This window comes from Cygnus olor, chromosome 3, assembly GCF_009769625.2.
Source record: "Cygnus olor isolate bCygOlo1 chromosome 3, bCygOlo1.pri.v2, whole genome shotgun sequence".
NCBI lineage: Eukaryota > Metazoa > Chordata > Aves > Anseriformes > Anatidae > Cygnus > Cygnus olor.
Window position 1 is genome coordinate 103,026,250 of NC_049171.1, and position 22,024 is coordinate 103,048,273.

Here is a 22,024-nt window from a genome sequence, read left to right on the forward strand (position 1 = left end):
TATGAAGCAGACCTGGGCAGGACAGCAGCACATTCCTATGGCAGGGACTTTCTCCATTACCGTTATACTTTAGGAGAGATAACCGAGGTTTCAAGTCATACTAAACATCCCTGCTAGCTGAGTCAAATTGCCCTGGCTAATCCTTCCACGTTTTCATTCAAAGGCTGCCCTCCCATTTTCTTTTAAAATCTATGATAAGCTGCAGCTTCGCCCTTCTGGTGAGACCTCATTTCCTCTCCATCTCTTTTTTTTTTCCCTTTGCGTTTCACAAACTCCTACAAAGAGTGTCTGACACTTGGCCTTTCAGGGCAGCCTCCTAATTGCTGGGGTAAGTAGAAAGTCAAATTCCCAATCCACATCCCAACAGAGGTGATAACCAGGGCAGCTCCTCTAGCTTGGCTGGGAACAGCTGGAGTCTGGGAAAAGGGGACCCAAGGCAAACAAACAGGGGAAGTGATAGGTTTTCAGGCTACTGTGTGATCCCTCAGAACTCTGGTATTTTTAAGGAGCCATCCAACAGTCTCAGCATCTCCTGGTTTTTGCATTAACTTAATGTGAAGTTAACTCCAGTGCAAAGATGGGCAGCCAGGATCTGAATGCCTCTTTCCATTCCTCCAGCAGGTGCAGTAGGAGAGCAGCACGCCCACCACCAGCACTTTTCTGCTGGGCTGATTGGACCTGCACACAGCCACAAACAGGGTCTGCACCCCAGGGCCTCTCCCCTGACACAGGCAGCAGCCATGGTTGTGCTCCACAGCACAAACATCAAATTTCATGTTAAAGGTACTCCTAATTTTTATTTGCCTGCTTTTTTCCTCCTTCTGATCCTCTCAGTGATCATAAATCTGCCCTTTTGAAAGTTCAGGTATGCATATTCCCTTTTAAAGTGTTTATTTGCTGAAAATTAATACACTCAGGTCGTAATTGCTGTTTCTAAGGCAGCAGCCAACTTCCCACCCTGTGGCTAGTGACTGTCATCCTTAGGAGGTCTCAGATAATTACCTTATGCTGAATACAGCATCACACAGCGCACGTGACCTCATCTATAACCACCAGAAATCCAGTGATGTTTTCAGTGAGTTGTGGAACACTTGCAGCAGATGTTTCACAAGTCAGCTGGTGCCTTATAAACACCGCTCTGCCTTCCAGACACTACAGGCAGCTCTCTGAGGAGCTTCTTGCTCCCTGTTGTACTCCACCACAAAGCAGTCAGGACTTACGGAACACATCCTCCTCTGTTAGTCCACTGCCACCTACAGTAGCAAGTGTAAAAGCTGTCACACTCAGAAAAACAAGGAAATTACTGCATGCTCTGTGCATCCTTACTAGCAGCGCTAGCAGTGACGTGTCTAAAACACAGAAGTAGCTTTTCAGTAACTCATCTGTGTTGCAGAAAACTAGCAGAAGAAAATAGAAAGAGCCTTTTGACTGAAGGCAGTCAGCTGTTCCCATGGTCATCTTTGTAAACTTCCATGAGTTATGTTTCTGTACCTCAGTTTAGAAAAGACATAATCAACCCTAATCTTACAGTGCTCTTGTGAATGTAAGCTCTTCAGGACTTCTTACACTGCTGAGAGATCCCAAGATGGAAATTATTTGTGGAAATCAAAAACGTTGTTTAGTGAAATTAGGTGGTTTTATGTGATATGCTATTTCTCTAAAGCTTTTTCTTCTGAGCTAAGAGGGATAAAAATACTATTTTTCACTTAGCAGTGTGTCATTCGCGTCACAGAAAAAAAGGCAGAAAAACATTACTCAGGTTTAGCAATGAATACTCCTGTTTGGCAACACTGGGTGATCCAGAGTTGCATTTTAGAACTGAAGCTCTGAGCGATCAGCAGACCGCAGCCTTGCTTAACAGCAGCACAGAAGGAGACATTATGTTCTAATTCTGAACTTGCTAGCCAGAAGCAAATTCTTACCAAACCTGAGTATTTCACATGGCTAATGATTTGCCCTGTTCCTTGCTACTTTTTCTGCATTATACGTACTTAAATTTCCTTTCAGGATATACATGGATCTGTATTGAGTAAAAGCTCTTCCCCAGGTTTGCGCCACTATTTTCTCTAATTCTATCACCAGTCAATAACTCTGAAATACAAGAGAAACCCAAGACAATGCTCTAGCTCTTTTAGAAGATTTTTTTATTTTTTATTTTTAAAAAAACAAATGTAAAGTAAAACACTTCAGAAGAATTCTGCAAGACACACTTCTTGCTTGTTGGGGAAGTGTTTGCACAGGAGCACAAAGCTTTTTTTCGGACAGATGTTCATAGTCTTGATGTGTTTACAACCAGAAACATTTTTTGAAATTCCAAGTTGCATTACTCATTGCAAAGATAAAAGCAGGAGTACCGTACACTCTGCATTATCCTCTGGTCCTGCACTAGAAAAGATCACCTTTATCCTGAGGCCATTCTGTACTATATGAAACAACCCATTACACATTGGAATGGCTTTAATTTATATATAATTAGTAGCTGCTGAATTCTTTCTTCTGTTGTCCAAATACTTCAGAAAGCTTCAAGCACTTGTTTCTGTTCTGTTGAAGAATCAATCTGAGTCTTGTCTATGATCTGTTTTCTGAAGGATACCCTATCGTCACATGGAAGTAAAGGACTGCCAGCGAGTGCCTGTATGACAGTCTAGATGTAGTATTGCTCAAGACTAACCCTGTATGCAGACATACTCCGGAACAAGTGCTTGTTCCTGTTTAGCTCAGCAGGATCTAAACAATTAGAGAATAAATGTGCCTAAGCACTGAGCTGGTTCAAGGTACACATAAGCCATTATCCTAACAACACAGAGAGGAAGGGTAATTCTTCTAATTCTGGCACTACTGAAGACAATTTAACAAGTGTTTGGCACTACTGCTGGTTGAAGATACTCCAGTTCTCCGCTGACCAATGTTTATTCCCTACCCTATACAATGCTCCATTAGTTATGCTGGCACAAATTTGTTAAGAGGTACACCTCATGCCCCATTAGGGAACAGATTTGTTAGAACAAGGAATCCACAACAGGAAACGCAAGTGGATGATAGTGCATGGGACAGGCTTAGAAGAGGCTGAGTCACTGCAGCTGAAGTAAAAGTGCGATTGCAGCCAGGGGAAGTAAGTTAGGTAAGTGTTGTTACCAACACACATCATTAAATTGGCCTATTCCGTTTTGACCCACACGATCCCTTGCCATACTATGAAGGAGCTTCAGCATGTTCACGTAGCTAAGGCGCTCCTGACACACCCTATGTATGCGCTTTTATGAGAAGAGCAGTAAGCATACTGATGGCTTACCACCCAGGTGGGACTGCTGCTGATGCAAAATATTCTTGATTGACATATTCATGACTACCAAACTTCACTATGCTGAGGTGACCTTCTAGGTACCCTCTACTCCTGTTCCCTAATGCGACATACTGAGTAAACCAAACCTTTCTAACCAGGATCCATCCCTTGTCCTGTAACAACCCTCATGAGATATGATTTGCAGAATCTTAATGTCTTTTTTTTTTTTGTAATTTTCCAAGTCTCCCTTACAGATTAAAGTATCAGACATGTCAAGTGCTTTATTGCCACAAACATGAATTTATCTGCCATATTCTTTGCTGTATATAAATCACTGCTCATCAAATAAACAAAATTATACTAATGATAAGCTGCAAAATGGCAAGTTCACTACTTTTGGATCACATGTGTAGGTAAGTAGAGAACAGTTCAAACACACTTCAGCAGTTTAGCCCTCAATTGCCATAATTTGTGTTTTCGGAACACTCCATCAAGTAGATCCACGAGTGCTGGATTTGTGTATGATGGTGTAATTACCATCACTGCAAATATCTGCCTATCCGTTTCATACTCAGTTGAAAGACCCAAAAGGGCACCAAGGACTTGTATGTAATATATGGCACTTTTACAGAATTTAAATGCACAAAATATGGTTCCAACTAGCGAGTAGACTCAAATCCATTTTACAAGTAAGACAAAACAAAGCACAGGAAGTGTTTTTGACTTGCCTATCAGCTGCTGCATTAGAAATAAATTCTGCACTTCCCAGTTTCCACGCCCTTCCTCAGTATGACTTGACACCATCTGCTATGAACTGGAATATATGCAGGAGAACAGAAGACCTCGCTGCCAGGTGAGTTAAGGATGCTTGCTCACACCCAGGCTGTCCCTGACCCTCAGCGACACCTGGAGGAATGCTGGCACCAGGACTGCTCCCTCGTAAACTTCAGGTGGATACATCTCCAGAGCAGGAAACCCTCCATCTTCATTTTCTAACCAAGTACCTCAGAAAGACCAAGAGAGGAATGCTGGTTTTGGTTTGGCCAGATGCCAGAGATTTTGTCAGGGGATTGGGTGTGACCAGAAGTGACCAGCAGATCTAACAAGGGCCTACTTCTGACTTCAACTCCCTTCACTGTCCTGGCAAGTCACAGAACAGGTCCCATCAGTGACTGAGTATAAACTGTCGGATTAATCAGCATGTTGGGGCAGCTGCATGAACACAACTGTTTTAGCAGCTCGCCTCTACAGTTGGTCAAGAAAAAAACTTTGAGCTTTAAAACCCTTTCTCAATGCCGAGCTAACTTCCAAGCATAAACAAAACAATTTCTGAGGACAAAGGTGGTAAGATTGAAAAACCAAGTCACTGCTGATTAAAATATTAGATAAGCACTGCTCATATTTGAGACATAAAATGCCACAAGCGAACTAATTCCCTAGCATTTGAAACCCATTTCCTGTCAGTGTTGCAGTTCAAAATTATTTTTTGAGCCAAACTTTATACAGACAGACTAATGGTACATGACAGAAAAGGAAGAAAGTAAATTTTTTTTACAGGTCATTTTTCAGGTCTCTCCAAGAAAATCTGATAGGCAGACCATGAACGTAATATTCCCCACTATATAGTGGTAAAATCTGAGGCACCAAACTGAACACTACATAAAAGCCACTGAAACAAAGGAAGTGGCAGCTGCACACGCAGTCATGAAAATATGCTGCCCTTCCAGCAAGGGGCCTTAGCGCCTCACAGGGTAAATCCAGCCCTAAGGTTACAGACACTGCTCTAGGATAAAGCACCACTGCTGCAGATATTCAAGTCCTTGAGAGACTATTCCATTGCTTTTACCATTGGAAAAAAATTTTAAACCTATTCTGAATTTCCCATTCAGGTTCAGACGATCACTCAGTATCTTACCAACCTTCAGCAAGCAACAAATATAATTTATTCTTTTTAATTTCTTAAGGATGTACATCTCTTTTTCCTCACTCAGATACTTTTCAAGAAAAGTAGTAAATTTGTTTATTTAACTAGTTCTTATAAAAGAAATACTTATATCAATTATTAACTGATATCGTATTGATACCTGACATCTCACAAATTCATAGAACAGTATTTATACTATCCTCATCCATATAAAAATGTTCTTTTTATATTACTTAGGCTTAAAAGCTGAAGTTTATGAGTCTGATGTTTATCTTTTGACAGTTGTAACTGTGCTATCTTGAATACATATTAAAGGAGAATCAAATTAAATCCAAGAAAGGATTGATACTTCTTAAAATAAATGACGACAGTGTCATAGAACCATCAAATTCAAGATATTCAGGTTATTTCTTCCCGTCTGCAGCAATTTTGTTCTGTCACATTAAGACTTGTTATAACCATTTGTAAAGAATACTATACCACTCCTGTACAATGAGCACAAAACTAACTCACTATTGAGCAACTTACTGTGTTATGTTAACTAAACTTCATTAAAAATAGAAACAGAAAACTATCCGGTGATAACAAAGAATTCTGTGGCAGTACAGAATGGAAACAGAATAAGGAAAACTTAAAAGTACACAGACGCAAAATAATTTAAACTTTCGCTTTTTTCCCTTTAGGTGGCTTTGCAAATAAGGAAGGATTGATCTGGTCTCTAGTGAGACCTCTCACTGAGAAAAGCCTTGCTGCTCTTTCCTGTAAAGTGCCTCCACATTTCAGTCCTAAAGCCATCAATTCCACCTTCAGTTTATCTAAACCCAGCACTTCCATTTCAGCAGCAGAGTTGAACGTGAGTAGGTCTATTGGTTCCACCTCCTGCAAAGAGAAAAACATCCAATGTGACAATTATTGTTTTCTTCCTGACGGAGGGCGCAGGGCAAGTATAGACAAAATACTTGATTTTACAGAAAACCTTAAATTAGGATTATCTCAAAGTCTTAATTACTTTACTTAATGAAGTTGATCTATATCTCCATATATGTTAGGCTGGATATTCTCTTTATTAGCAGTACCTATTTTATCCAGGCAAAGTGTTACTGCATCACGTGCAAGCAAATTTAAGCTAGCTAGCAGCCTGGCCTTAAAGCATGCACATCTGAGCAGAGATGACACACCCAAGAGCAGGGTGAATGCCCAGGTGGGCTTCATACCCAGTGTCCAGCTGTGCTGCTACAATTCTACTCCTTGCAATGCCTCTGCTAGCTAGTTAAAGGCTCGCTCTAACATGTCTAGGCAAGCTGCAGACAAGCTTAGTCTTGCAATGTACACAGCCTCCAAGACAGAAGCACCAGCCATTTTAAAGAAGCGTAGGTGATTTTTTTTTTAATTACTCGACTAAAATGAACACATTCTACTTGCAATAGCAGTTTAAAAAATAAACTAAAAATGTAAGTGGCAGTTATTTAATACTTTTCTCCAGGAGACAAAATAGATGGCACTGTTTTTATCCCCAGGGAAGTTAAGTACTCGCAAAAAAATGGACTAAAAACAACAGCCCACCATCTCATCTAGCAGCTCCATAGCTTAACCTTGGCTTCCAGAGTCACAACAAAGCTATCAGCCCTTTTTTAATGACATGCAGAATACAAGAATATGCCCCTATCAGTAGTAGGAAGGGGAATGAACAATTATTCTAATGCAGTTACACTCTAGTTATAGAAATAGATACAAATAAGATTAACAAAAAAAGCTCTTACTTCTCATCTTGACACATTAAAAGTTATTAAAATTTCTTCTTAAAAGAAAATTGGTATATTCACAGGATAGTTGAGTGTGAAAGAGACCCCTGCATGTTGTCTAGTCCAGGCCTCTGGATTACCAGCATAGTAAGGTTACCAACCGCAGGTTACCCAGGGTTTTGTCCACAGAAGAATACAGACAAGGACTTTACAACTCAAAAGTGGGAATTTACTAACACCCTGACCACTAGCACACTAAGAAGGACAAAAGAAAATCAACCCCACCTTGTTCAGCATTTGAAGCAGCTATTAGTCTTGGGGTAAGCATAACACTGGAGGTATCAAAGGGACTTCAGAGCAAGTAGCATCAGCGGTGAGACTACTGAGTTATGAGCTCAACAAAAACAATTAGCACTAGCAGAATCAGAACCTTTGTCCCGCTAAGCATTCAAAAAAGACTGGTTGCCTCATTATTCTAGTCCTACTTAAAAACAGAAAACACACAAAAAAAACCATCAAGGACTATTATAAAAATATTTCCACCTGCAATAACAATCTGCCACTGGTGGAGTTTCCTGTTCTAAGAATAGACAGCCTCACAAACACTAAGCAAAAGGTAAACAGTGGAGAATGGTAAACATCCATTTTAAAATGTCCCTGCTTTAATAGTACAATAGACGATCAAGTTCTAATTTATCAGATTATAGCCTTGATCTTTTTTTTTCCCATTTAACTGTATTAAACCTTTACTTATCAGAATTCAGCCATTGCCAATGGCTGAATTCATGGGAGCCTTTCTGCTCTAGTTGAACAAAGGCAAAAAATTCAAGCAACTCTTCTAGCCTGAAAAAATACTTGATTCATCATTTCCCTCTCCAACCCCACCCACCCTCCACCCCCTCCAAATGTTAGTATTATGCAAGGGACAATGAAGCAGAAATATTGGCAACTTTTACTGCCAAATATTAGTTGGGCTTTCATCAATTCAGTGGGAAAAGCTGCACTCTCTTCTGGTTGAGAGACCAATCCAGAGCCTCTGCAGCAAAAGAATCCCTGTCATCCTCCTGTCTATCACCAGAGAAGGAACCTCATGGTCAGCACTGCTCCTGATCCAGCTGAGCGTGCTCTGACACCAACCCAAATTGCCAGCCAGGATAATGGTACAGCAACAGTATAGAAGTGCTTCTATCACTAATGTGCCAAATGATCAATTTTAAAACCATTCTTCCACCATCCATTGCAAATTCAGGCAAAGCCTATCACCTACATTAATCTTGCCTCTCTAATACAAGGAGCTGCTGCTTTCAGACTTTCACTGGTCAAATGAAAACTGAAATTTGCAGCAGACCACGGTTCTCTGTGAGCTAGACTCAAATCTTTTATAAATAAAATATTGAGAAACACTGATCAACTGAGTGGTTTAGGGGGCATCTATATGCAATAACTTCTAATTTTAAAATTGTGGTCAGTTATAAACATTAAGATCAAATTATAAGTAAGATTAGTCAAGCTGGAGAGTGGTAACATCTCAAGAAGTATTGGTAAGAGTCTTTCATCCTACAGAATGGTTCTATTTTCCTCTACCTCCTGCATCAATAAGGAATTCTGGATCCAGAGTTTATATGGAAGGAGTGAAAACAAACAGGTAAAAAAAAGGGAAACGCAGGTCTTGGGAAAGACAACACTACACAGCCAAGGGCAACTACATCTTAGTAGAAACTCTAAACTATTAAAAATCTTAATTTTGTGTAGTTTTGCCTTGACCCACTCTACTTATGATCTCTCAAGACTGCCACTTTACTACAATTGTACTTCCTGCACGTGGATCTAATGGTTACCAGTGAAGAGACTGTCAGCTAAGAGCCTTATTTGGCTGCAGCTGCCTTTATCTTGCACATTCCCTTTTCGTAAGTATGGAAATGCATCATCTTCAGTCAAGCAGTTTTTCCTTTTTAACCTTGGGATTTTTTCTGCTCTGTATCAAACACTGAAGATTCTATTAGCTTCTTAGGAGGATAATTACTCTAACTCAAGCACTTACATCTAATGCATTAAATTCAGATGATACAAATCCTTTCCCCTTCCCTTTGTGGATCACAGAAAAAAAGTGATTAAGTAAAAGCAACTGAAGAAAAGAGACACTATGTCCTGTACTGTTTCATACTTACTGTGCTCTGTGACTGGTCCATTTCCTGCACCTTGGAAGAAACATTTTCTTGCACCTCTTCTTTCACGGCTTGGGTTACTTCATTGTTTTCTTGGGCCTCTTCCTTCTGGGGCTCTGTCATTTTACTGTTTTCATCAGCTGGAATTTCAGTTTGCCCACCTTTGTGCATCTCCCTTTGCAGGTCTCTTCCACTAACTTCTGGCTGCTCCGGTGCCTTCTCAGTAACTGGACTATGTTCTGCTGGATCCACAGGGCTGTTTGAACATTTGTTTGAATTGCCAGCGTTTTCACTATATCCACTGCCTGATGGACAACTTCCGTCAGATGCATGAGGGGAATCGTTTTCACTGTCGTTGTCAGAATCTGAACTGTCAGTATCATCCAATCCTTCCAATCCCAGCCTGCAACAAGCAGTATATTACAAGTATTTATCTAAAATTCACTTTTTTTTTTTTTAATTCTAATCTTTTTCTTTCCAAAACTTGCTTCAAAGAGATGCACTGAACTACTCTAGCAGGTATTTAGGATAGTTCAGTAAGACGAAGAGCTGCTAATACCAAACAGGACCTGACATCCCCCAAGAAAAGGTGTGTACCTTAACAGCAATCCCAATACAAAAGTGTGTGCTACCTATTGCTACTCCAAGCACCACTGGAGAATCATTATGCCTTCTCTTTCGTGTTACGTGAGGAAAAAACAGCTGTTGTGGTTGGTTTGTGTTTTTTGTTTTTTTTTAAGTTCATTTTAAATTGATTTCATTAATGGAAAAAAAAAGGAAAATGAGTGTTAGTAGAACATAACCATATTAAACGGGAGGAAAAAAAGGATGCCTACTTTTGCAAGTAAAAAGTTTGCTCCTGCTGGGACTGAGTTATATGAAACCGTCAACATTTACTTAGAGTTCTCCCGTTTGATCAGTTCCATTTATTAATTGTTATTTAAGTCTACTTTCTGGATGAGATGCTGTTTGCTTACATTTATCAAATTTCCCTTAAGTTCAAAGTTTTATGGAGTCATAGTACTTACAAAAAGCATTTTTTCTTTCCATATTTTGTTCCATTCTTTCCAGATTCACCTGGACGCTTCCGGCTATTGCCACTTCCCGGTGACACTACTTTGCTTGAAGTGGCCTGCAATCCTACGAAAGGAAGTCAAAGTCTACTTCACTGGTATACAGTTCATAAATAGAATTTACAAAAGGCCTCTTTTTATGTCAGATGCAATATAAAACACTAACTGAAAATAATCACTATCAGTGCGCATTTATGGAAATTCAAAGCTTCAACGAACTCAGCAGCAACAAAAGTTTCCTTATCCCACTTTACTAAGACCCAGAGTTGATCTTAAAATTGGATTCCTGATGTGAACTCCTTGTTTCTACATCCCATTCAGCCTCAAGTTTCATTATCAAGCTGCCAGCAAGGGAACAACCAGCGGATAAATAAAATAACTAGAGAGAACAGTAAATGAAACAGGATATTTTGTAGCTGTATTCCATTTCTGTTTTTTACATAAGACCTGATCACGTATTGTCATTTTACTGAAAATGATCACATAATTCTTACTGATGAAATACCAACACTACCTTCACAGAATTTTGATATTACTGTGAGATGACACTGTAGTACAGTAAGATAAAGTATCGCTAGAATCTGTGTTACGCTGTTCAATGCAATTTAAGGAAAGCAGTAGCCAAAGAGGAAAAATTAATTCAACAAATTTTACTGGAGTTTAAAATGTAATTCAACTGAAAGAGCTACTGTCAGCATTTTTTTTTCTTTCTTTAATTTTCATGCTGGGCTGCGGTCATAGGGGCTTTCAATTTGCTTTATTTTTTGAGGAGATAAAGTGAAGCTAAACTGCAATACCTTTAAGGACTGAATCTTCTAGCCGCTCAGCCATTTCATGACACTGCTGCTGGTAATCTGGATTTATAAAGTAGTGCTTTGGCTCTGCAAGTTTCCGCTGCAGCCTTTCCAAGCGCCTTTGCTCTTTTTCTGCTTCCCGTTCTGCTTGCTGCTTCACCCATTCAGCCATCCTGCATATTACAGAGCCATGAAAATGACAGCATTTCTGAGATTTAGTGTAGTATTAGTTTGTTACTTCGCAATTACCAAATGCTGAAGAACAAAAACATTCATGGGAATTACTGAAGGAATATATAGAAAGTCTGCTAAAACAAAGAGAATAAAGTTTATTCTGGAAGCCAGAAACAGCAGGAAGGTTAACTTTTTCCAATATCACAGCCTTGCAGCTTCAGACAGAAGAACTGTGAGACTTTCAGATTAGAAATCTAAGACGTGCAGACCAGTCTTCTCTCAAAAGAAGGTCACGGTACAATCACCTCTATTTTTCAATAATACATTAATGCCAAAAGAATGCTGTTGACTTCCTGCTCTAGCTGCCCCTGCTTGAGCAGGTGGATGGGACCAGTTTACCTCCAGAGGTCCCTTCTAACCTCAACCATTCTGTGATTCCGGTCTATCTGTGCTCATAGTTTCACTTTCACTCCTTTTAGTATTCAGAAGGAAAATTCATTGCTATAACAGCCTGTTATATGACCTCTTTTGTTAGTAGCGAATTACACAGTTACTGTATTTTATAATGCTAGCTTCTAAGAAAATGCCTCACGCTTTTTCATGATTGACATCTCGAAGTCTCCTTCCACTGAGATCTCGGCAAGCCTCTCTATTTGTTGTCTTTTCAATCTGTGCACCAAGTGCTCGCAGCATAGATCCAAATCCTGGGGAAAAAAAGTAATCAAGAATTAGATAAACAGAAACAAACGGAGATGAGTTAGCACAAAACAAAAGAATTAACTATGGAAAAATAACATAGTGAGTTCAACACTTCTCTTTCCTTCAATGCTACTGAAATATGGGGTAAATTGAAAATTACAACGTTAGAAATGTCACCAGGTGACATTTTAGGAGACAGCCATAGCCACTTCATCGAGATGATCATGATGGACAATGTTATGCTGGACAGCCCCCCAAAATAGATTTCTATATGCTCCTCAGCCACTATTCATAAGCACAACTGCTAACATTTCTCACCGAGTCCCATCTTATGTTGTCCCAAGTTTGAGAAAGACACTTAACAGCCTCAAAGAGGCAATGTGGATTAATAAAATCCTTTAAGCAACTTGAAAGTACCAACCACGGTTTTTCAATTAAAAGCTGAACACATCTGTACCATCAGTGCCCTCAAAGTACCTTTAACAAGTGTTGCAAATAACAACCAATCCAGATAGTCTACTGGATCATGAGGCAGAAAAAGTACTGTGTTCAGCTACTAAAACCAATTACTGCTATTGGCGATGAGAATTTATGTAGCTCATTGAACACGCTATCGAATTTCACATTCTGAAGAATAAGAACCTAGTTGTTACACCCAGCCAGGCATGCTCCCAAAAATCAACAGCAATGAATTCATTAAGGTCACAAGTGTTGAATTAGACCTGATAATAGAGTGCTCAGTTTTCTTATAAGATGATAAGCATGATCTGTAACTCTTTGAGATCATACAGTAAGTCTTGATATTTCTGACCTGTGCTTGTTTGCCTATTTTTAATCAGTCTTTTAATTACAAAGTCAAATCAAAGCAGGCAAAATTGTCAAAGAGCAATTTTTAAGCAACTCCAACAGCACATCAGTAACACAGAGTGAATCACAGCATGTGCATCCTGGGTCATCCCAGGATAACTGAAACTGACAGACAATAGGTGAGGAAGATGGATGCTATACAATTAGCTTATAAAACATGCAACACTTTTAGGGCACTTAACCAACCAACACAACAGCTCATAAGCTAAAGCAGTAATGTTTCTTTTCGGTTCTTTCTAAAACTATGAAGAAGGCAATGCAAGCTGAGATGCAGTCTGATGCAAGGCTGCACAATTATTCAGCATTTTAGCTCAACAGCCAGAAAGCTCCAAGAACTAGATTCAAAAAGTAAACATATATGGACTTCACTTACATGCAAATATGCTCTGCTAAACTTGTTTCACCCTTCATGTTAGATTTTACAGAATGCCCATATTGTCAGTGGCTGCATATTTTTTTGTGATTAACACATCATCTACAACAATGTTAAAATATTTTGACAATAGAAGCAGCCTGTTTTAGACTGAAATCTTTAGTTCTCAGAGTACTAAGACCTTGGCTTTATTTTTTCAAATAAGAAAAGACAAAATCAATTAGGTTATATAACGTATTCGAGCCACAGACTATTTGTAGCTGGAATACTTGCCATAAGCGACCACGAGTGAAATTTAGGAGCCTAAGAAGCCTTTTAAACACAATTTTGACCTTGAATTCACTCAGAGGCACCTTACAGATTTCTGCTAGTAGAGCTAACTAGGGATGCAAAACAGGACAGTGCCAGCAACAGCTGTTACAGAATCACAGAATCGTCTAGGTTGGAAGAGACCTCCAAGATCACCTAGTCCAACCTCTGACCTAACACTAACAAGTCCTCCACTAAACCATATCACTAAGCTCTACATCTAAACGTCTCTTAAAGACCTCCAGGGATGGTGACTCAACCACTTCCCTGGGCAGCCTATTCCAATGCCTCACAACCCTTTCGGTAAAGAAGTCCTTCCTAATATCCAACCTAAAGTAAACTCTCAGCTTTGGCTTTACCTCGTGGACAGCCCGCAATCATCTGCATTACAAGATATCTGCTACCAGATTACGACTGCTGACATCAGTATTGTTTAAGGTATAAAATAAATAAATAAATGAAATTTAAACTTAAGACTTTAATTAGTAAGAAAACACAGAGCAACAAACCTCCTTTTCCACCACAAAGCCTCGGTTCCAGGCTATACACCACGCCATTCTGGAGAACATCGTCATCATTAGCCAGCCGCCCGTTGCACTTCACGTATAAACTTTCTTCGGGAATACGCTAAAAAACAACACAATTTTATCATGTGATCGGCTGAAAAACGAAATAATCTGGCAAAGTGAACCGTTAAGGAATCACAGAACTGTAGGGGCTGGAAGGGACCTCCGCGGTGAGGCACGGAGCCCGAAAACCGGGACCGAGACCCCCCGGTGCCCGCAGCCCCCCTCCCGCCGCCGCTCACCAGCCGCCGGGCGCAGTCCCGCAGGAGGCCGCGCACGGAGCCGCCGCCGGGGGGCAGCGGCAGCGGCCGCGCCCGGGAGTTCAGCGGGTCCCGCAGCAGCAGCAGCGCCATCTTAGCACCGCTCCGCCAAAGGCCGCCCCGCCCCGCCCCGCCCCGCGCCGCGCTGGCGTCACGGGCGCGCGGTCGGGTGACGTGAGGCGGGAAGCGGGGGGGGGAAAGGGCTGGTGCGGGGCGATAACGGGAGGGTGGGGCGGGATGGGGATGGCGATGGCGATGGGGAGGATGAGGATGGGGATGGGGATGGGGATGGGGATGGGGATGGGGATGGGGATGATGCACCTAGGGTCTCTGCCCTCTCTTCAGGTGGTGTGGCTGTGCTGCTAGTGACTATTAACTATTTTTTTTACTTTAGTATGCTTCCTAGTTGCCGGGCTTCCATTTTTTCAGCTGCTAGAGGTTCAAACCTCACCGAAGACTACCTGCATATGTTGTATTTTAACCTTCGGGGTCAATCTGACGTTTCAGTCCTTTCAGGGACACAACTTACCATTTTTATGTATGTGAGGTCCTTCTGAGAACTTAGGTGTTTTTATCACTGGCTTATAGTGGTCAGTCTGTGGGAGTCTGCATTTACCATGAAAACATTGAAATGTGACAATTTGCCTGGGAGGGAATAGAAGCTCACAAACAGTGACCTGATATTTCGCTTTAGGAAATGGCTCTGAGAATGGTTCATCTGGAGTGTGCTGCATAGACAAAATGCCCTGTCTGCCAGAGTACATGGCACAAGCAATCTTAAAAGCCGTTTCCGCCCCTTTTCTACACTAGATAATTGTACCTTTCTAATTCAGATTGATAAGTGCAGCCTACCAGGTTATAAAGGCTCTTCAAAGTGTGTCACAGCGCCTCTGTGAGAACATAATAGCAGGCAAAATACATACTTTCTCTAAACATGCTTGTCTGATTCGCTGCTTTGGTAGTGGTGGCAGCAGCATGAGAATGGGAACATTCATCCCGCCCCAGGTAAGTGGGAGGTGGATGTTCTGCCATCACCAGGCACTGCAACCGAGTGCTCGCATCAGCTACTGCTTGTGTTCTGCTCACCACAAGTGTGGCAAAATACTGACTGTGGTAAGTACAAGAAACGTGCAGCCGTTGGGTGTCCAATCACAGGCGGTGCAAATTTCAGGTAAGGAGTTGCAGGATGATGGACTTATTTGTCCTGCTCACTCCTACATGCATTTCAGTGTACAGTTTGGGAAGAGGCCTCAAACTCTGAAACCTGGGGCTGATTCAGTAGCATAGTTGCATAAAATGCTTTTAAATCAGGATGAAAGTTGAGCTCTGTGACATACAGTAGCTACCCATAAGGAGGAGGTTCGAAGAGTGGTTAGCAGAAGGTGCACACCTCTACCTCCCCAGAAAGAGGTGTGTACAATGGCATGATGGAGATCCAAGCAGTGTAACTATTGCATTCTTCAGTGGCTTTGAAACACTTTCAATGTCTTCAATATAGCCCTCTGGTGAGAGGATGTGTAAAGGTAGGCTGCTGCTGCCTGCCTCTTGTAAGAACTGTCGCAAACGCTAGCAGAAACATGGTCGGGCTCGGCAGCCTCCTGCCTCTCTATTACCATCAGGACAGCATCAGTCACGGAGAGCTGGGGCTTTTGTGTAGATACAGGCACGCACAAATCTGGCCTGCGACCAAAGCCACTGACATCGGATGGCTGGTACGATATATCCAAGGCAAGAAACGGCCTCTTAGTTTTGTGTATCGGTGGAATTATGATCACTAAGACACGCTGCAGTGAAGCCTAAACCCAAACGGTGGAAAATGGGAAGAGTCAGTGCGATCTGAGCTTTGTGCGGTTGCTCCATGCCGCCGGCAGCGAGCGGGGCGGATCACCCGGGCACACCTGCCGCCTCAGCGGCCTTCCCGCCGGGGGAGGCGGGCAGGGAGGCTCGGCCCGGCTCCCCGGGGCCGCCTCCGGAGGAGGGGCGGCGGAGCAGCAGCAGACCCGGGCGCCTGGACGGGTGCCGGGGCCGGCGGCTTATCTGGCGCCGGGCGGAGGTTTATCTGCTTGCCTCAGCTCTGGGCCCGGGAGCTCCCCGGCCGCCCTGCAGGCCGTCCGTTAGGAAGCGAGATAGGCGGACGCGTCGGGGCCTGAGGCGAATTTAAGGTCTTAAGTGGCGACTGTGCTTTAAAAGGACGGGGCTGGCCCGCGCTTCTCGGCTGCTCTCGCCTGTGGGAGCGCCGTGCTGCTCGGCTGGGCCAGCAGAGGCTGTGTGGAGATGCAGCTCCGCTGCCAGGCAGCCCTAAGGGTGTGTGGGAAACAGAGAGGTGCCATGACCTGCAAGCCTGGACTTCACGTAAACAAATGAGTAATAAATTAAGGGAATCTCCCCATGGGATCATCTTGACAAATTAACAAATCAAACCTGGCCCACTCCTGCTTACACTATATTTGTTTTAGCCACAATGTTTTCACAAAGCGTTTTGACCCAGTCCAGACAGCCCTTCACTGTCTCACTTTCAAGAGCAGGTTGGTATTTCTGAATTACGTGCCATGTTGTTGCAGTGCAACCATTCAATCTGATGTCCATGTAGCCAGGAAAAGCTGTGGTAGTTTTGTGCTGGATCAGGCCCCAATTCGGCCCACGTTGTATTTTAAGTCACATGGTGCTGTTTGTTTCATTTATAACCATGTGCTTTATCTCTGGAATGCCATCTAATACTGAATTCTGCTAGATTTTTTTTTATTCATGTATCAGATTGAAATGTAATTGGCAATACGTGAGTTATGCATGTATATATATACACAGATGAGTAACTATTTTCTTAGATCTGCAGGGTTTCAGTTTGCATTCCAAGGGCATGATTCATTTCCTCCTCTGAAACTCCGGCTATTGGCACTGAGGGTGTGGAGCTTGCCAGTACAGGCCAAAGAATAGGCAGAGTTGTCCAGGAAAGAGTTGGGCCACAGGACTGTCCAGTAGATGTGCTGAATCAGTGTAATTCACAGGTCATTTGATACGTGTCTTTTCTGAATATTTTGTTCTACTCTCATATCTGTGCTGATGACTTCCTGGCCCTAGTAAGTGTTGGCTGAATTATAATTTCCCTGTGATAGCAGCTAAGGTACTCCTTGCAGGGAAAAGAGCACCAAAAAAGAGGTCCTGTTGCACCCTGAGAGATGGGCTGTGTCAATTGCAGCCAACCGTTGTTCACAGCCCTGATATGTGGATTTGGCCTGCAGATGCATGCTACAGCAGTAATGCACCTGTGAACTTGAAAGCTGACAATAGCGGAGTCATAACGTAAATCAGGCCCTTTATAGATCAAACATTGTCACCTCGCGGGTAATTTGGGGCTGTTAATGTCATACTGTCTGTGGTTCTGGGTGGCTATAGGTAGGTGACTGGCACAGATCCCTGCAACTAGTCAGGCTACAAATAAGTGACATCTAATAGAAGAGTAGTTTTCTTTCAGCTTGGTCTAGCATTGGTGCTAGGTATATAGTCCCTATTTGCATGATCTATGCAATGCCATTTAGCTAGTGCAACATTAATGTCACTAGGAAAGCTGTGTGAGTGTTCCTGTATCTCTTGTTCTTCATTACACTTCTATACCTAGAACTCATCAAAAGCATGTTGCCTTTCTCCCCACAAAACAAGTCTAAATAAGTCAAAAAGGCTGTTACTGTAATTTCCAGTTTGAAATGTAGTTTATTAGAAATTTTATCCCCTTGATAAAACAACGATCAGTCTGTTATTCTGCAGTGGTGCTGTAGAGATAATTAATAAATCATGCCTAACATTTTTCATTTAGAACAGATTTTACAGACATAATTAATTAAGCTTGACACTATTGTTATAGCATAAGTAAGTATTCCAACTTTTAAATAGTGAAACTCAGGCAAACTGGTTACACTACTTTCTCAATTCAGTGTAAGGACAATGGCTCAAATTTAAAATTTCCTACTATTTCGACATAATTTTCAGAGATGAGAACACCCATCCTTTTCTTATTTTATTCTGGGTACTGTGAATGTGATGCCTGAGTTATTGAGTGTGATTCTATGGCCTACAACATGTAGTGCATTGGACTATTTTCTGCTTAAAATCTATTACTACATTTCACATGAAACAGAGTTTTTTTCAGTATTTAGTATCTAGAACCATCAGATGTATAACCATCAAAATGCTATTCACTCATTCATTCATCCTTACTGTTTGTTCCAGTATATTCCATTTTAATAGTAGTAGCAGCACTTTACAGGAGCTAATAACGGCCTCAGTCAAGACCAGGATCGCATTATGCAAGACTCTGCGCTGAGAGAAGGTGTAAGATACTCATTGGCCCTTGACTTTTAATGTGCACCAAAAAAAAGATGCCCGTAGAAGGGAAGAACGTAGAAGCAGTTGTTCGCTGAGGTACCCAGATTAACAACAGATGGGTTAAAAGTTGCTCTGATAAGAATTCAATGTTTCCCACTTTTAGAAGTGTTCCTATACAAAGGAGGGAGAAGGGCTAAAAGGTATCACTTAAAATATGAAATGGATGTGTATGTTCCTTTTACAGTATTGTAAGTGTGCAGAGATATTAACAAAAGTGATATTGAAGTCACTTCAAGAATTTGAAATCATATCTTTTAAGAATGGATTTTCCATCTGCTAGACAGTCCATCATATGCTGTAGTACATGTGGAGACTGTCTCATCTGGATATATTTTCTCTAACATTTTAATGGTATCACAAAGCATAAGTTGCAGGTAATATATTTGCAAACCTTAAACATGCTACACATGTTAGTTTTTCATGGGGGATCAGGATAGCATGAAAAGAAACCTCTGTGTGCATGTTCTCATGACAATAAATAAGATGCTGTATGACATGAGAGAACATTTTTTCCTTCAGATACTGACATCGTACTGTTTGACAAAAGTGTAATTAACCATAATTAATCTAAGTTGATACTTGCAAGTGAAGCTTCCTGCCAAATGTCAATAATCACCTGCTTCAGTTTCTGTGTCATCAGCACAATGGCTCGAGACAGTGTGTTATGATACCTGATGCTGGGTTGGTAGCAGCTGGGGGAGAAATACAGATATTGCATTACTTATATTACCCCTTATTAGTGCAATAGCTTCTGTTGTGAATGCCTTGATATCAATTTCCTAACAAGTCTGTGGTGAATAACTATATTTTATTCTTACAGATCACAGTTGGTAATGATGGAGATACTTAGACGTAATCAGGATTTAAAAATAGTTGTTAACCTGCTTTTTGCCATCACAGTACTCCCTTTGCTGTGTATCTTATCTTTGTCTCCATCTTACACAAGGATGTTTAAACTGGGTTCTTTCAGGGAAGAAATATGCACTGCTCTGCATATGTAGGTAGTGAACCTGAGAAACTGAGGTCTGGTTTTGTCTGGCCATGAGTATCAGCAGCACAGTCAGCGTTGTTTGTGGTGTTGTTAATAATTTTAAATTTGGCAGCAATGGTTTGGGGTGAATTGGCTAATTAGACACCCAGGTAATATTGTAGAAGTTGATACTTCTCTACTAATCAAAGAGAGTCTAGGATTTCTGTAACCTTATGTTTACTCTTATTTGCTAGTCTCAGTGCTTAGATTTGGTCTGTCCTGATTAATTTTAACTGAATGCAGCTGGAGAATGATGAATGGGTTAGTTGTAATGTACAGTATATTTTATAGGAAAGCAATACCGAAAGTAGGTCTCTGCCTCTTTACTTTTGCTTTCCCCATAATGAAGCTAACTGCTTTTAATTATAGTTTGTAGAGATACTACGCTGAATTACTTACTCTCTGTGTAAGATCTGGATTCTAGTTTCTTAATTGGCATCTGAATGTTTGGCAGCTTTTTCAAAAGTTCGAAGTTAAGAGTGAGCATACAAGATGAGATCAGCACTATGCACACGATATATCTCTAATGCGTCAGACCTCTATGCCTTAAAGTTTTTAAGAAACATTAGAGATTGAACATTCACATGCCCTTGCAATGTGAGCGTTTCATCCAGTTGTGACGCTGTTTGCAATAATATGAAGCTCCTAGAGCAAAAGAAATTGCGCTTTTCTTGAAATGATCAGCTGAATGAGAGGGGAAAGAAAAAGAGAGAGAGATTAGGTATCCTTATATGTCTTTCATCTGAGATGAAAGCTAATTTGAAAATGTTCCTTGCTAAAACTGAAGCCGTATTTCCAATAGTTGGGAGGAGCTGCCAGGTTATATCACCTAACCCACATCTGGTTGCTTTTGGTTTACCTGGGAATATTCTACAAAGGAAATGAATGCAGAAAAGGAGGACATCAGGAAGGAAAAAAAAAAAAAAAAAAAGGAAGAGAACTGTTTTTAAACAGACAAAAATTTAGAGCAGAGTGCGTCAAACAAGCATACCTTCTTTTCAAGTTATGTTCAGCAGAGATAACAAGTGGTTAGCAGTTTGTTACTAGGCATGGCACACTGTGGGTGTTCATAAATCCTGTTTAAAGCAGATCACACTGTTGATTTGTTTGCTCCTTGATACGATGTCAAGTCAGGTCCTCAGCTACCGTAAACTGTTAAAGCTCCACTGGCTTCAGGGAGAAATGCCTTAACTTACGGATCCAGTCTGCAGTGTAGAGAGGCTTCGTTCTTTGGATGCTGAGTTTGACACGGCTTCCTTTTGCCTAGGTCATTACTGACCAGCTACATTCAGACAACGTTCTTGTAACAGTAATATTTATCTTCCTGTTTAGAGAACGTTCTGCTAGCTTAACGAGGACTTGCAAATGAATAATAATGGATGCAGTAGTACAATTTTGGGGGGAAAATGCTCATTTTTCTCTGTTATTTTTATACAATAAATTCAAGTTTGGAGAACACTGACTTTATAACACTACAGCTATGAGAAGCTTCTTGTTTGCTCAATATTTGAATGGTTTGCCATTTTGTTTATACAACAACTGTCATTGGTGAATTCTGGACTCTTCTCCAGTATTTCGTCTAATCCTTTCCAAAATAGAGGTAATTATGTCATTTATGAGGAATTTGTAATACAGCATAGTATGCCCCTTGAGGATTTTTAAGTCATATTTATGTGAGGCCTGGAAAAATCCTGTCCCCACATGGTTATACTTGAACATCAGCGACATGACAATGTTACAGCTGTGCGTTTGTTCCTTTGTGTTCCTGCCTGGCTTGGGCTCTGGCCTAGGAGTGTTGTCAGTATCAGAGCACGTCAGACGGCTTGATTATCAAAGAAGTGCTATGAAGAAGTCGTGCTAGTGTGTAAAAGTTACAGTCAGAAAGCCTTGTTGATGGTATTTGCTGGTTTGTTTATTTGTTTCTGTTTTTGTTTTTGTTTTTTTTTTTTTGGTGTTGTCATCGTCATACTTCCCCACCCCACCCTCGTTGTTCTTTTGTACCAGGAAGTATCAGGAACAGTTTATCAGGAGAAGCTGTCCTGCCACTAGAGCCATGTCTCGACCGGTCTGCAGAAATAAGCATGGCACTGAAGTGTGTTCACTGCAGGGTTTGTGCAGGCAGCCCTCTACCTGCTCTTTACAAAGTGACATTGTGGGTCTCATAACCAAGAATCTTAAATATTGCAGATGTGGGGTGGCTGATCTTCCTGGACCTCTGAGCCACATACCAAAATGTGGTACTGCTGGATAGCTAGCTTATTCTTCAGCGAACCAAGGGAGAAGGGTACTGCCTGTTTTTTGCAGGTGGGAAATGACAGCAGCTCCCAGGAATGCTAGCTGGCCATTGTGGGTCAGGGCTAGGCTAAAGGGTGTAACTTCAAGATG

General features: G+C 41.3%; 1 protein-coding gene across 1 annotated transcript; it reads right to left on the minus strand.

Moving 5' to 3' along the window:
- Positions 1-5,207: 5,207 nt before the first annotated feature.
- Positions 5,208-14,377, minus strand: SDE2 (SDE2 telomere maintenance homolog). The gene is made up of 7 exons (XM_040551254.1): positions 14,212-14,377; positions 13,913-14,030; positions 11,748-11,859; positions 10,985-11,154; positions 10,143-10,254; positions 9,118-9,517; positions 5,208-6,086 (listed from the first exon to the last, which is right to left on the minus strand). Exons 1-7 carry the CDS (start codon positions 14,320-14,322, stop codon positions 5,865-5,867), a joined length of 1,245 nt encoding a protein of 414 aa, XP_040407188.1. The 5' UTR covers positions 14,323-14,377; the 3' UTR covers positions 5,208-5,864.
- Positions 14,378-22,024: the final 7,647 nt, after the last annotated feature.